This window comes from Micromys minutus, assembly GCF_963924665.1.
Source record: "Micromys minutus genome assembly, chromosome: 7".
NCBI lineage: Eukaryota > Metazoa > Chordata > Mammalia > Rodentia > Muridae > Micromys > Micromys minutus.
The window spans coordinates 22,439,700-22,456,718 of record NC_137976.1 but is presented as its reverse complement, the minus strand read 5'-3'; the positions used below and the strand labels follow the sequence as shown (position 1 = coordinate 22,456,718).

General features: G+C 39.6%; 1 protein-coding gene across 1 annotated transcript; it reads right to left on the bottom strand.

Annotated features, from left to right (window-relative positions):
- Window positions 1–12,621: 12,621 nt before the first annotated feature.
- Window positions 12,622–13,103, bottom strand: LOC308422245 (low molecular weight phosphotyrosine protein phosphatase-like; the record flags this gene model as incomplete). The annotated part of the gene is made up of 1 exon (XM_080918751.1): window positions 12,622–13,103. The coding sequence occupies one exon, from the start codon at window positions 13,101–13,103 to the stop codon at window positions 12,627–12,629; it is 477 nt and encodes a 158-aa protein (XP_080774877.1). The 3' UTR covers window positions 12,622–12,626.
- Window positions 13,104–17,019: the final 3,916 nt, after the last annotated feature.

The window sequence follows — 17,019 nt, the reverse complement described above, 5'->3', positions numbered from 1 at the left end:
AGCAGCTGCATAAAACAAGTCCTGACAGGAGAATGAGCCTGAGAGTGCCCAGAAAGAGATTCGAAAGCAATATTTCAAAAGACAGAACTCTTCCCAACTCTTACCTGCACATTCTATGCCTTCCCATGCCGTTTTAAATAAAGTAAACTTTCACATAGAATTAGATTTGTATCCGTTTACCTGACATGCAGTCTTTGCTATTACTATCAGTTCGTTTTTAATTCTGCAGAGGTTAGATAATCTGGGCTGATAGTAAACCCAGAATCCTGGGGCCTGTGCCTCTGAAAGCCCAGTGATCCTACTAAAGATATGGCCTTGCACTTCAAAGAGATACTTTAATTAAACAGCACTACATCTGTTCATTCTCAGTGAACATAATCTGTCAGTTTCCCTGAAAGATGCAGATAATGTGGCACAAACAGCATGTCTTTCTGAAAAGACACCCAACTAGAAAGAGCGTCATCGCTCAAAGTTTGAAGAGCTGCAGACTAAATGACCTTGTCTTCTAAAATTAATTAGTGTTTACCTAGTTTCAGAGTTCTCGAGTAGAATGCTGAGTGTTTAGTGCTGACATCAGACTACTCATGTGGTTTTTCTTACAAGTTTAGGTGTTTGAAATGACATGGAAAAACTATGAATGGTTCAGCATTCGGGAGGCTGAATAGAAGGATCGTGAATTCAAGGTTCCCCCATGTGCAGAACAAACTCTCAGGCCATTTGCCACCAGGAACATTGGAGATCCAGGGATGCAGGCCTGCAGAGAGTGCACTTCGAGTAGCCTGGGCACAGAGAGGTCTGGGCTGAGCACACAGAAAGTGCACCCCCCCAAATGGTTCAGGGGAGCAGAAACTCTGCCTTAGGGACTCAGTTTCCACACAGAAGGCCCTTGTGTGCAGACCAAACACTCAGGCCCTTTGTCACCAGGAACAGCGGAGATTCAGGGACACAGGCCTGGTGAGATTTTGCTGCGAGTGGGGGGAGGGGGGGAGAGGGCTAGGCCTGGCTTGTGCCAGGTACACGGGAACCAATCACTGACAACAATACCACATATAATCACAGACAACAGGTAAGAGGAAAGTGAGAGAATGTACCCCAGGGAAAGCAAGACAACCTGGCAGCACCAGAACCCAGCTCTCCCATCACAGCAAACAGCAGAATACCAAACACTCCAGAAAAAGAAGACTTAGACCTGAAATCATACCTCAAGATGATGATGGACATCTTTAAACAGGAACGGGAGGAAAAACATGAAGAAATAGAAGCTTTGAAAGAGGAAACACAAAAAACACTCAAATCAAAGAACTAAAGGAAAACAGAACCAAAAGAGATGAAGGAATTAAAGAAGGAATTTAAAATGGAAATGGAAACAATAAAGAAAACAATAAAAGAGACAACTCTGGAGGTAGAAAACATAAAAAAGAAATCAGGAATCACAGATGCAAGCATCTCCAACAGACTACAAGAGATGGAAGAAAAAAACCTCAGGAGCCGAAGACAACATTGAAAACATAAACAAAACAGTCAGAGAAGATGCAAATGCCAAAAATCTCTTAACCCAAAATGTCCAGGAGATCCAGGACACAATGAGAAGGCCAAACCTAAGGATAATAGGAATAGAAGAGGGTGAAGAATATCACCTAAGAGGCACAGTAAATATCTTCAACAAAATCATAGAAGAAAACTTCCCTACCCTTAAGAATGAGATGACCATGAGCATAAAAGAAGCCTACAAAACTCCAAATAGGTTGGACCAGAAAAGAAATTCCTCCTGACACATAATAGTCAAAGCACCAAGTGCCCAAAGCAAAGAATGAATACTAAAAGCAGTAAGGGACAGACATCATGCAGACCCTAAGAGAACACAAGTGTCAGTCCAAGCTACTATACCCATATAAACAAACTCAAAGAACAAAACCACATGGTCATCTTACTAGATGTAGAGAAAGCATTTGACAAAATTCAACACCACTTCAGGGTATAAGTCTTGGAAAGAACAGGAATCCAAGGCCCACACCTAAACACAATAAAAGCAATATACAGCAAACCAATAGCCAACATCAAACTTAACGGTGGGAAACTTGAAGCAATACCACTAAAATCAGGGACTTGACAAGGCTGCACACTCTCCCCCTACCTATTTAACATAGTACTGGAAATCCTGGCCGGAGCAATTAGATAGCAAAAGGAAATCAAAGGGATACAAATTAGAAAGGAAGAAGTAAAAACATCACTGTTTGCAGATGACATGATAGTGTACGTAGGGGATTCCAAAAATTCTACCAGAGAACTTCTACAGCTGATAAACAAGTTCAGCAAAGTGGTTGGATATAAAATTAACTTAAATCAGTAGCTTTCCTCTACTCAAAGGACAAACATATGGAAAAATTAGGGAAAAGATGCTCTTCACAATAGTCACAAGTAATATAAAATACTTTGGTGTGTCTCTAACTAAGCAAATGAAGGACCAGTATGACAAGAACTTCAAATCTCTGAAGAAGAAAATCAAGGAAGATCTCAGAGCATGGAAAGCTCTCCTGTGCTCATGGATTGGAAGGATCAACATTGTAAAAATGGCCATCTTACCAAAAGCAATCTACAGAATCAATGCTGTAAACATTCAATGGAAAAAGGACAGCCTCTTCAACAAATGGTATTGGTCCAACTGGCACTCAGCATGCAGAAAAATGAAAATAGACCCTTTCTTATCTCCTGTACAAAGCTTAAGTGCAAATAGATCAAAGATATCCACATTAAACCAGGTACACTGAAACTATTAGATGAGAAAGTAGGGAAAACTTTAGAACACATAGGCACAGGAGAAAATTTCCTGAACAAAACACCAATGGCTCAAGCTCTAAGGTCAAAGATTAACAAATGGGACTTAATGAGATTGAAAAGTTTCTGTAAGGTTAAGGACATTGTCAAGAAAACAAAACGGCAACCAACAGAATGGGAAAAGATCTTTACCAACTCCACATCAGATAGAGGCCTAATATCTAAGGTATACAAAGAACTCAAAAAGCTAGACACCAGAGAATCAAACAGTCCTATTAAAAAATGGGGTACAGAGCTAAACAAAAAGTTCTTAATTGGGGAATATCAAAAGGCTGAGAAGCATCTAAGAAAGTGCTTGACATCCTTAGTCATCAGAAAAATGCAAATTATAACAACCCTGAGATTCCACCTCACACCAACCAGAATGTCTAAGATCAAAAAATCCAGTTGACAGCAGATGCTGGCCAGGATGCAGAGAAAGAGGAACACTTCTTCACTGTTTGGTGGTGTTGTAAACTGGTACAACCACTCTGGAAATCAGTCTGGCGATTCCTCAAAAAATTGGACATAGTACTACCTGAAGACCCATTTATTCCACTTCTGGGCATATACCCCAGTGATGCGCCAACATACAACAAAGACACATACACTACAATGTTCATAGCAGTCCTATTTATAATAGCCAGAAGCTGGAAAGAACCCAGTTGTCCTTCAGTAGATGAATGGATACAAAAATTGTGGTATATTTACACAATGGATACTACTTGGCTATCAGAAACAATGACTTTATGAACTTCTTAAGAAAATGGATGCATCTAGAGAATATCATCCTGAGTGAGGTAACCCAGTCACAAAAGATCAGACATAATATGTAGTCACTGATAATTGGATATTAACCCCAGAAAGCTCAGAACACCCCAGAAAAAACTCACAGACTATATGAAGTTCAAGAAAAACAAAGGCCAAAAAAAAAAAAAAAAAAAAAAGAAAAGAAAAATCATTATGCTTAATCTTTACACACCAAGAAAACTTTGACTAAATCCAGGTTACATTTTGTTTTACATGTGTTTTATGTTCATTGTATCTCGTAACATTTTAATGCGTACTTTCAAACCTTTAAAAATAATAAAGAACTGACAAAAATTTATTTATATACTTTTATGAAAAAATGCTTTTAAAAATCTGTACATTTATCTCTGTTTTGTAAAATAAAGTTGTTCAATTAAAAAAATAAATTAATAAATAAATTCAAGATTGGCCTGAGCAATATAGCAGTGCCCTATCTTAAGCAAACATGGAACACAATAACAGCTCAGCATCACACTCTCCCACTAAACGGGTGACCACATAACGAGTGTCTGAGTCTGTTCTGTTTCCTACTTCTGTAGTTACACAAGTTCAAAACAAGGCCACGATGACTAGGCTTGGCTTCTATTTAGGGCCTGGTCTCTGCTTCATAAATGGTACCTTGAATGCTGCATCCTCATATGGTAGAGAGGATGATGGCCAAACAACAAAAGCAAAAGAAAACAAAACCAAAACCCCCCTGACAGTCTCTTTTCTGTCTCTTCTATGATGTCACTGATATCCTTCAAAAGTCTTTTTCTTCCCGCCTCTCAACTCCATCACATCGGAGGTCAAGGTTGGACTAATGGGACATTGAAACCATTGCACAGGGTTCTTTTGTGTAAATTTAGTGTAGCAGGTACTCTTCCCTTCACAAATATGTATTGAGCAATTCAGATAATGTACTATTTTATACAAAGAGCTTGCCATAGCTGGGACTGGGTAATTTGTCTTTTATATCCCCTCCCCCCCTTTTAAGCAAACTAGTTATAACAAGATAAATAAACCAGTATTCCTAGAAATTAAAAGCATAATAATATTTATAAAGATTTTTAGTGGAGAGCAATGGATATAACAATTGTAATTTGTATGCCCACAAGCTCTAAAGAAGGATTCTTTGCAACCCCGTAGAAAAAAAACATGCAGTCTGTTCGGAACAAAGTCAATATTTTGGAAAAGTGAAACCCTGCTTAACAGGAAAAGCCACTCATTCATTTATGTCCTCAACAAATGTTCACTGTCAAGTACTTAGGTGGTAGTGGTTATCACTGAAGGAACCTAAGCTTTGCTTCCTATCAGAATCACACGTGTTCAGGCATAACTTGAGGGACTGGTGGGAACAGGCAAGAATAAATGTTTACATGGCGGCTCAGAAAACCTCCTTGAAAAACAGAAATTCATCCCAGGGGGGAAATGAAAGGTCAAGAAGGGTGAGTTTGGTGGAAGGGTTGCTGGCAAATACTAAATACAGAAGGAAGACGGGAATCTGAGCATGCTGCATGCCTCTGAAATGTGACATACTCCAGCTCTCATTATCTAACGTGATTAAAGTTGTTGGATGTCAGGGCTGAATCGTAAGCGACCATGTGTCACTGAGAAGAGCCAGTGCTCTGTAATGGTGGCAAGGCGAGAGCAGGAGGCACTGGCAACAGTGTGCTCATGATGCCTGCGGCACCGGTGGGCACAGAATTGGCAGGGCTCATGGTGGAGGTGCCAGCACCCGCGATGGCAGCTGCTGCTGTGACCAAGGCACTGGAAAGCATGACCTTGGCAATGCCAATGTAATAGCTACATTCCTTCTCCAACCCTTTTAGAATGACACTACAGAAGAAAAGAAGGGCCAAGGAGAATTTCTTTGTTTTTCTCCTAGATTATATTCTTTTCTAAAGCAAGATGAGCTTGGATAAGAAGCAGCTGAAACCATTTAATTTCTATGCATATTCAACAGGAACTATTTGTTATTTGATTTTTTTTTTTTTTTTATGGAAGATGCAGTTGGATCTGTGTGTGTGTGTGACATTCAAAAGAGAAGTCATATTTCCTTCTCAAACGTCTTCAGTGTTCAAAGATAGGTGAAGTGGCTGAGATCATTCCAGGAAAAAAAAAAAAAAAAAAAAAAAGAACAAGGCTAAGCAAACGAAGAAGATATAAAAAGGGATTTTTAGAGTGCTACTACGTAATTTCTCTGTTTCTCAACTGAAGAAAGCTGAGCTGATTTTAAAGAACAAATGTGGCCTCAGTGAGAGAAGATACACCTAAACCTTGAGAGACTTGAGGCCCCAGGAAGTGGGGAGGCCTGGTGGGGTGTGGGGGGATATGGGAGTGTGCAGACATCCTCTAGAAGATGGGGGAGGAGGAATAGGATGAGGAACTATCAGGGGGCAGTATGGGAGGGGGGATAACAACTGGACTGTAAAGACAGGTTAAAGATAATGATGATGAAGATGAAGATGATGATGACGATGATAGAATAAATGTGCTTAGTATATGGACAGATAGTAAGTGGTAAAGAGCAACCCAGGCAAAAGGCAAGAAATCAGAAATGAATGAATGCATGCATGAATGACCATGATACATTTAAGAAATGGAAGGAGCTGGGTGAGTGGTAAGTTCCTATACTCCCAGTACTTGGGTGGGTTTGTGGGGGGGGGGCAGGTGGATCTCTGTGAGATTTTATAAACTAACCAGCCTGGTCTACAAAATCGGTTCCAGAACAGCTAGAGCTACATAGGGAGACCCTGCCTGGAACCAAGCAGCTTACCAACCAACAAACAACCACCTCCCATCAAAAACTGAAAAAAAAAAAAGTGATGAAAGGAAGTTGAGTAAAATTTCTGGAAAAACAGCAGTATTTCAGAAGGAAGCAGGAGGAGAGGACCACTGTCTACGTAGTCAGGGACCTGTTCATCTAAAGTTACATGTATTTTAGACACAGCACTCAGAAGATCCAAGAAGGATTTGACCCCAGAGCCTCCTCACTAAAGACCAGAAGCACCATGTGAGTTTACAAAGTAGAGAAGTAAGCTGTAGTCCTAGCCAGCTTCCTTGTCTATGACACAACAGTAATCTGACAAGTGCAAAACAGGCACACATAGCTTTTTGGTAATCAACTACTTTCTAAAGGTCTGCCCAACAAGAGGGAAATCATGTCTGGTCCTAGAAGCCAAGCCAACTTCCCCTGGGGCTAGTGAAGTCGTGGATCTCAGAGATGACCCTATAACCACCACTTTCCTAAATCAGCATAATTACTAACTACAATCTAAATATTCATGCTTATCCCCACAGAGAAGTGTAGCTCTCGCCCTTTATCAAGAAAACGACTTTTTGCAACAGATGGAGAATGTCACAGAAAACCAAAATGGCAACCAGTCAAAATGTAGAATCATAAAGCCCGGTCCCTGCTCTTACATCAATAGCCTGCAACAAAGGCTCAGAGATCATTGCAGAAGAAGGAGCTGAAGGATTGGAAGAGCCAGAGTATCAGAGAGTTGGCTGTGAGATTGTGTTTTCTAGAAATGTGAGAAACTACACCCGTGAAGTCCCATTAAACATGACCTGAATAAAGATGAAACTAACAACTCTGCAAACACTGAAGGAAACTATTCAAGAGGCCTCAGTCTAGACAAAGAGCTACATACAACTAAAGAAATCCTAAATATGGGAGACACAGTCTTCCCCAGCTATAAAACCTCATGTTGATTATCCAATACAAAGTAGTTATCTCTGAAATTATGTGCATACAGTATCTTTATAAGAACAATGCAGGTTTAGCAGTGTTTTTTATGTATTATAATATCTCCTGCTTAAAAAATACAGGAGAACATTATTACTGGTTTTTTTTTTTTTTGGTTGCTATTTTTGTTTTTGTTTTTTCAGTCAAAACAAAGTTTCTCTATATAGCTTTGGCTGTCCTGGAGCTTTCTTTGTAGACCAGGCTGGCCTCAAACTCACAGAGATGCACCTGTCTGTGACCCTTGAGTGCTGGAACTAAAGGTGTGCACCACCACTATAAACTTGTTGATAGTTTTTAATGGTAGAAAGCAAAATGAGCAATGAAATAGAATAAGAAATCAAAAAGGAAAGAAGGCATTTTTACAACACTGTCTCTAGCCATCTCTTCACGTGGAAATGTTTGTTCATCTCACACACACACACACATACACACACACACACACACACACACACACACACACACACACACAGAGAGAGAGAGAGAGAGAGAGAGAGAGAGAGGGAGAGAGAGAGAGTCTCTGTGTGTGTCTCTCTTCGTGCCCCCCCCACCCCCCCGCCCCGTGTGTAACTGGCAGCAAGTTCCAGTAATCACAATACAGGCACGCTAAGATGAGAAGCATCAGATCAGATAGTCTTACATATGTTAAGCAGTGCTAAGCCACACAATAGCTGCTGGGTGGAGCCTCTCAGAGGACAACCATTCTAGATTCCTGTCTGCAAGCATAAGATAGTATGTAAGTTAGTATAATACCATTAATATTGTCAGGAATTGGCGTTTGCCCATGGGATACTCTCAAGCTGGGCGGGTTATTGATTGGCCATTCCCTCAGTCTCTGCTCCATCCCCTGTTCTACGTTTTATGTAGACAGGATCAATATTGGGTTGAAAGTTTGGTGGATGGGTTGGTGTCCCTATCTATCCACTGGAAGAATACAGAAGGTGGTCTCTTCAGGGTCCATATCCCCAGTGGAGCTTTTCTTCTGGAAGAAAAGGAGGAAGGATTGCAGGTCCCAAAGGGGATAGGAACTTCACCAGACCAGCAGAGTCAACTAACCTGGAGCCTTCGGGTTCCCAGAGACTGAATCACCAACCAAAGAACATACAAAAGCTGAATCTAGGCCTTTACACACATGTAGAAGAGGTGCAGCTTTGTCTTCTTGTGACTCAAGCTGTTCCCTGCACATAGGATATGTTCTAGCTGCTATTCCTTGTCTACGTCAGTGGGAGAGGATGCACCTAGCCTGGCCGGGACTTTATGTACCAGGGTGGAGGTTACCCAGGAGGGCTCCCACCCACTCTGAGGGGAGGGGGATGGGGGATGGGGGAGTGACTGTGGGAGGGGTGACTGAGAGTGGGGCAATGAGCAGAATATAAAGTGAGTAAGTTAAAAAAAAGAAGGAAGAAAGAAATAAAAATACTCATGTCAAAACAAGAGGAAAAGCAAAGACTGATACCCGAGGTTGTTGTTTTCTGATTTGTAAATTGGCCTTGTATCATGTGCAAGCCCAAATTCACATACACATGTATACACACACACACACACACACACACACACACACACACACACACACACACACACAGAGAGAGAGAGAGAGAGAGAGAGAGATACAGAGACAGAGAGAGACAGAGAGACAGGGAAATAGAATCAAAGAAATAGAGACAGAGATACAGAGAGATAGGGAAAGAGCATCAGAGAGACAGACACAGGGACAGAGGCCGACAAAAGGAATGGGAGAAAGACAGAGATATGCACACAGAGAGAACATCTATAAGGTTATTTTAATACCCAGGAGAATATTGGAAAAAAATAAAGGTAATAACATGGACTAAGAAAGGAGAGAAAATTTCCACAACATTGTCCTTGCTCTTGTCTTTATTTAAAAATATGACATATTTCCAGAGTAGTTGTACCAGCTTGCAATCCTACCAACAATGGAGAAGTGTTCCTCTTTCTCCATATTTTTGCCAGCATCAGCTGTCATCTGATTTTTTGATCTTAGCCATTCTGACTGGTAGGAGGTGGAATTTTAGGATTGTTTTGATTTGCATTTCCCTTATGACTAGGGATGTTGAACATTTCTTTAGGTGATTCTTGGCCATTTGGTATTCCTCAGTTGAGAATTCTTTTTTTAGCCTGTCTTCTATCTTTAATAGGGTTATTTGATTCTCTGGAGACTAAATTCTTGAGTTCTTTGTATATATTGGATATTAGCCCTCTGTCAGATGTAAAGTTGGTAAAGATCTTTTCCAAATCTGTTGGCTGATGCTTTGTCCTAATGACAGTGTCCTTTGCCTTACAGAAGCTTTGCAATTTTATAAGGTCCCATTTGTCAATTATTGATCTTAGAGTAAAAGCCTTTGGTGTTCTGTTTAGGAATTTTTCCCTTGTACCCATGTGTTTGAAGCTCTTCCCGCTTTCTCATCTATTAGTTTGAGTGTATCTGGTTTTCTGTGGAGGTCTTTGATCCACTTGGACTTGAGCTTTGTAGAAAGATAAGAATCGATAGATTTGCATTCTTCTTCATGCTGATTGCCAGTTGAACCAGCTCCATTTGTTGAAAATGCTGTCATTTTTTTCTGAAATGTAAATTAAAAAAATCCAATAAAAGAAAAAATATTTAAAAAAATATGACATATTGTTCATTGTTTTTTATTTTGATAAGCTTCATGAATTACTATTTATCACTTTAAAAAATTAACAAAACAAGACATATATGAATGTGGGCACGTCTGTCTTGGGTAAACTGGCTTATCTTAACAGAAATCAAGGAGGAAGAAGATGTTTATTGAATAAAACATCATGATGAGGAACGGTTCAGATAGCAGTTGTCCTGAAGTATCTGGAAGTGGTTTGGTGGAATGCATTAATCGGGCAAGGTATAGGAAGAATGGGCTATAGGCAACTTAAACATGTTTCTATTACACAAAGCATAGACTGCTTCAAGTAAGACTATGAAAGGTTTGTTTAGAGTAAAGAAACTTGTGGGATTTTCTTAAGAGAGGCAGTGAAGGGGTGGAGGGGTGAGTCTGAAGCACACAGCTAATTGCATAAGAAGCATGTTCTCTTTACCTCCTACCCTGTACTCCTCTTTTCTCCTCTCCTCTCTTCTTCTTCCTCTTCCTCTCTCCTCTCCTCTATATCTGTCATTTACTTTACTTTCTAGCAGTCAATTCCCTTTTTCTTGGTTTATATGACTATAATAATACCACAGCTTTAAAATTCATTTTTATTTTTAATTAGCATATAAAGTATTAGCTATCACTGTAGCACTTTTAAAAATACAGTCCATTTTAGTAGATTTTCTTCCTTCTCATCTCCCACCACACACTCCCCCCCGTCTTTTTGTAATACCCTCGTCTCCCATCAGCTTCCATGTTCTTAGCATCCATTGTCCTCTGTGCACTTTCTTTCTCTTATTTATTTATTTATTTATTTATTTATTTATTTATTTATTTATGGGTTTTATGAGCCTTCATCAATAATGGAAAGTTTCTAGTCCAGTCTTGTGCAGAAATATAGCATTGCTGTGAGATAGCGTTGCTGTGAGTTCATGTATGCAGCTGAATTGCAATGTCCAGAAGAAGGTGTTTTGTGGTATATATATTTTTCTGATCAATCAGCTTTTGCATGCTTTCACTCCCCTTTCTGTGTTGTTCCCCACGGAGGAACAGTCTTGGAGTGTGTGATGTAGATATCCTGCATGGGGCTGAAAACTTCTGTCTTACTGTGAAGTAACACCATGATCAAGGCAACTTTTATACGGGAAAACACTTACCTGGGGCTGGTTCACAGTTTCAGAGGTTCAGTCCATTATTATCAGGGTAGGAAGCATGGCAGAATACAGGCAGACATGGTGCTGGAGAAGGAGCTGAGAGTTCTACATCTTGATTCAGAGGCAGCCAGGAGGAGTCTCAAAGCCACATAGTGACACACTCCCTCCAACAAGACCACACCTATTCCAGCAGTGTCACTCCTCCTAATATTTCCACTTTCTATGGGCCAAGCATATGCAAACCACCACAACTCTCAAAGTAAGCACATTAACTAGTTATAAGATGAATGCTTAAGTCTAGTTTCTAGTGACACACACACACACACACACAAACACACACACACACACACACACACACACGATATATAAATACATACCTAACTTATTTAATTTTATTATACTATTATAAAGTAAGTTTTATCATGCCCATTTTATAGATGAAGCATCCTCAAGCCAGGGAATTTACAGAATTAATGTAAGTTACTGCTTACAAATGTTAGACCTGATTTGGAGTCATACTCGGACTGATTCTAATATAGCATGTTTCCTTTTTCACCGTGCTATGACACCTAGGCTAGGCATGTAGAAATGCCTGGTGACTTATTAAATTCACAATCTACAAATGCATCTGTGCATTTTTTTGTATTTTACTTGTATTTGATAATGTCCCAATTTAATTCACAATCCTTACTGACATACATCCATACAAATTTGAGGTCCCTTTTCTGAAAATACACTTAAATTATTTATGCTTGCCTGTCACTTTGTAAAATGTTGATAAAGAACACTTACAAACTCACACCACTATTTAAGCACACTTATTTTTTTAAAGCAAAGTGGCTCAAATAGAAACAAAGCTCAAAAAACTACACAAAAACCAAGTAAGATTAGAGTTGTTAATTTTACCAATCTGTGGGTCCCATCTTCTATTATTTTTATTTCTTTATCAGATAGGCTGTCACTATATAGCCCAGGATGGCCTGCTGGAGTTCCCAGCCCACCATCACATCCAGCTTCTCCCTCTCAAACACCTGATACCCTCAGAGTTTAAACTGTTCTAAGGGTAAATGAGAGGCTGCCCTGGGTGGAGATATCGTCACAATAAGAGTCTAGAATAAAGAGGTATAAGGCAAGCAGACAGCACCCCTGGGTGCTGGCCATGCGCTCCAGTTAGACCAGGCTTCCCAGGCTTCCTGGGCTCAGAGGCTGACCTAGAGCTTTTAGGTCATTATTACTTTATTGGGTTTTCTTTTGTTCCATATTCGCTGTTCCACTATTTTGTAATTACGGCAGGATATAGTTAGTCTAAGAATGCTTAGCCATACCGCAAAGTATCCGATTCAAATGGTTTATCCTTATGAACATATGCCTAATTTCCACCTACAATTATTTTAAAGAGATAGAGTAAGTCAGCTGAGAAGAGAGGTGGGGGATGGGACTGCCACCACCCTTGGGCATGGCAGAGGTGAACAGGTAGTTGCTCAGTGGTGGTAGGACCAGCTAGTGAGTCCTCTCCAGGAAGGCCCTGCAGCACCTAAGGCATTGCTGGTACATCACCTCGAAGTCAGAGTCATTGCCATAATAGGGATCTTCAATAATGAGCTGTTTCTGTGGATCATAGCTCCCAAGTAGCTCAATTTTAGCTTTGTAGTTTTTAACTTGATGACTTTTTCTATTCAAATCTCTCAGATTGCTTTCATCCATACACAGTATATAATCTAATGTAGCAAAGTCTTCTCTTGTAATCTGCCGTGCAATGTGATACATGTGGATGCCATGTTTTCTCATGCAGCTCTGCCCTCGATAGTCAGGGGGGCTCCCCACTTCATAGGTGGATGTAGCCGCACTGTCTATCCTCCAGTTATCCGAAACCTTTTCATCAGTGACCAGTTTCCTCAACACTGCTTCTGCAATGGGTGACCCGCAAATGTTACCGAGACACACGAACAGCACTGACTTGGACCCAGCTTCTGCCATGTTTTGGTGCTGACCCTGGCACCCAGAAACCGTGTAGGAACCCTGTGCATTTATATATATATATATATTTACTTTTTCATATTATGGACCATTGACATTTCCATTAAATATTCTTAAATCTTCAATATGGTTATGAATTACAAATCGTTTAAAATGTCAGATCAACGATCTCAGAAATAAAGGAGAGCCTCAGTTGTGACATACAAAATTATAACAAAAGCAGCTAGGTGGCATATCAACATGCATGCCAGAAATTGCCTATCTATAAATGTCGGGCCCCTGATCATCGAGGTATGACTATTCTCCAGCGTGTATTTCACTGAGATTTCTCAATATGTTTTTCACATTTTTGTCTCTATGAATAACTTCTCCACGTTTTGAACTGAAGCTCTTTTGTTAATAACAAACAACATTACTCATTCCACAGTCAATGATATTATATGATCATCAGATGTATCAACACAAACTGAGACCTCCTTGCTGATTTCTATTATGATATATAGACACTTTCATATCTACAACCTAACTATATCTATAGACATATGGTTTAGAAGATGAAAACTTCCCTCACAGGAAAGAAAGCCATCTGATTGATTAGTTGAAAATGTATACCATCAGAGTATTCATTCATGTTAACATTTTTAGCAATATTATCCCAAATGAACAAGATAGGAAGAGACAGAATTTTCTAACTAGTGTACACCTTGAGGAAAGGTTTATACTAAACTACAGAAGACAACTGTGAACTACTTAGCACTGAAAGGCATTCTGATTGTAAATGGGAATGCAGTGGTTAGTGTGTCCAACCACTGCTGAGACCTTCAGAGAGCTGGTATTCTGTCTTTGGGTTTTGCATGATCAAATAAAGCTACACCATTTTTGACCTTGTAAAAACATCTCTCAGAGCCTCACTGAGTTTTAAAGCCTTAAATCAGGATCCTGCCAGTATGAGATGATTCTTGCAAGGATGATAATCTGAAGAGAAGGTGAAATCAAATTTAGTTGGATGTGGAAATGACTGAGCCCAACTCTACAATGGAAATGTCAATCAAATGGCCTCAAGTTAAGGCTAAATCCAAACTTCTGTTTTGAGTCCCGAGACTGGATTCCTCGGTGCTTATTGCTTTTGTTATATTTATACAACCTTAGACTACAAATGCAAAAACCAGCCTTCAGTGAACAAGTATCAGGGGCAGAGTACACTGGTAATTTAATATGAAGCAAGAAAAATGTTGGTTCCAAATCCCACGCACTTGTACTTTGTAAATCAAGTCTACCATTATAGACTCCAGTGACTGCTCTGTGCTTTCTAGTTGTGGTTATTGTTTTCTTGTGAAGCTGAGGTTGGAGCTGATGTGATGTGGGATAGCTTTGTAAGCTCACAGAGGAGAAACAAAACAGCAATATGTATGTTTGTATTTTCATAGTACAACATTATGGCTGGTCATTAAATTAGGTACATTTTGAAGCGTATGAAAGTGTGGAAAATGCATTCAATTTACTGTATTAAGGTGACAGGTGAAGCCATGTAAGGGACAGGAAAATTTCTGCCATTGTACTCTGATGTCTTGAATTATATTTGATATATATCACAGTCTGGACAAGTAATTTTACTCTACAAACATAGTTTTTTTTTAAGACAATACAACATCTGGGGCTATCCTTAATTTTCTTAAGGATATTCTTAATTTTCTAAGAGTAATATTTTATAAACTAATGGCTCCAGCTTGCATTTAGTAGCTAAACAATTATCAGCCAATGCCCATCCCTGTAGTAACAGAAATCTTTCATTGTTCCCCACACAGTATTTTCTCAATACTTTTTCTAATAGACTCTTCTGACTTTTAAAATATAGTATATAGATAATATATAATTAACATAAAATATAAATATATATTTAGTATATATTAAATATTGTTGGGAGTGAGGGCCCCACTCTGTCCTTGCATTCAGTCTAGTCAGATTCAGTGAGAGATTGGGTTTCAAAAGCTGAAAAGAATAATGCAAAGGAGACAAAGGAGGCTCTACAGAGAATATAGAAATGAGTAAGCTATACCATTTTCTGCTCAGAAACTTGCATTTGAAGTGCAGTGTGTTAGTTTGAATATGCTTGCTCCAGGGAGCAGCACTATTAGAAGTTGTGGCCATGTTGGAGTAGGTGTAGCTTTGTTCGAAGGAGTGTGTCACTGTGGGTGTGGTTTTTAAGACTCTCGTTCTAGCTGCCAGGATGCCAATCTTCTCCTAGCTGCCTTTGGAACTAGAGGTAGAACTCTCAACTCTTCCAGCATCATGCCTGCCTGGACTGGTCTGTTTCTACCATAATGATAATGGACTGAACCTCTGAACCCAAAAGGCAGCCCCAATCAAAGATTGTCTTTTATGAGAGTCGCCATGCTCACGTGCCTGTTCACAGAAGTTAAACCCTAACTAAGAGAGAAATTGGTAGCAGGAATAGAGTACTGCTGTGATAGGCCTGACCATGCTTTTCTTAGGAGGAATGTGGATTTTGAGACTTTGGATTTGGAAAGCAGTGGAATGAAGTAAGTGCGACTTAGTGGACTATCCTAGTGGGAAGATGGAAGACATAGAGGCTGAGGATGTTTTAAACTGTGTAAATTTGAACTGCATCCAAAAGGTTTTAGTGGAGAAGAATTTCAATAATACGGCCTACAGATTGTTTTTGTGGTATTTTGGAGGAGAATGTGGCTGTTTTTTGACCTTGTCTAAAGAGTCAACCTGAGACTAAGGTAAAGAGATTTATATTAATTGCATTGACAAAGGAAGTCTAAAAAGGTCCAGCAGAGAGTTTGTTTCATGGTTTAGTCTCATAAAGACAAGCTTAAAAAGTTTTTTTTTTTTTTTAATTGTATGGTTCAAGTAATAAGAAAGGGGCATCAGGAAGCTAAATGGAGCTGAATTCTGTGTTCAAGGAGGTAAAGAGATTAAGGGAATGGTGATCTCAGGGCAAGAGCCCCACCTAGTTAAGCTTATTGTTTGTGTTTACAGTTCAGATTTTTAATCTGGAGTAAACTGCAATCCGGAAATGTAGGACCCAGGCATTTGGTCTGGATCTTGAGGAATAGTAACCATGAAATGCATGGGCCTAAACATGATGGTGCACTCCTTTAATCCCAGGAATAAAGGCAAGCAGATCACTGAATTCAAGGTGAGTTTAGAGAGCAAGATCCAGGTCAGCCAAGCTTAGGTAGTGAAAGAGTTGGAAAACAGGAAGGCAGTAGTAATGTAATAGTAAAAGGGGCCCTATACCAGCTCCAGCAAACAGCAGAACTCAGTCACCTTGTCCATGTGCCTCTGGCTTTAGAGTCAAGAATATGAGGGACGACTAGGACCACTGAGGCTGGTTAACTGAAATTAAGAAATTGGTGATGATTAAGAGGGGACCAGCATTACTGAGGTTAAATTTTTTTGAGAGCAAAAAGAAGCCATATTCTAGAGATAGCCAAGGTTGTATACTTTGTGCTGCATCTGGGAATTGTAATGTATAAGAATCACCCTGGTGGTATTGGTTTTGAAGCCTTTGGAACAAGAGGTAAAACTTGTAGTTTCTCTAGCACCATACCAGCCTAGACTGATATGTTTCTATCATAATGATAATTGACTGAAATTTTGAACCTATAAGCTAGCTCAGTTAAATGTTGCCCATATAAGAGTTGCTTAGGTCATGGTATCTCATCACAGTAGTAAAACCCTAAGACATGCAGTCTAAACATGCATATGTTTTTCTGTTATTTATCCTTAACAGCTGGAGACTAAATCTTTCGCATTTCATTCTCAGAATGAGGACATGATTAATTTCTTTTGGAGGAAATCAACATGGCAGGTAGGAGAGATTTCTTGGGTTTAGAGTGTGTATGTGCTTAAGCACATGAATATTATTGAATGTGGGAGGATGTGC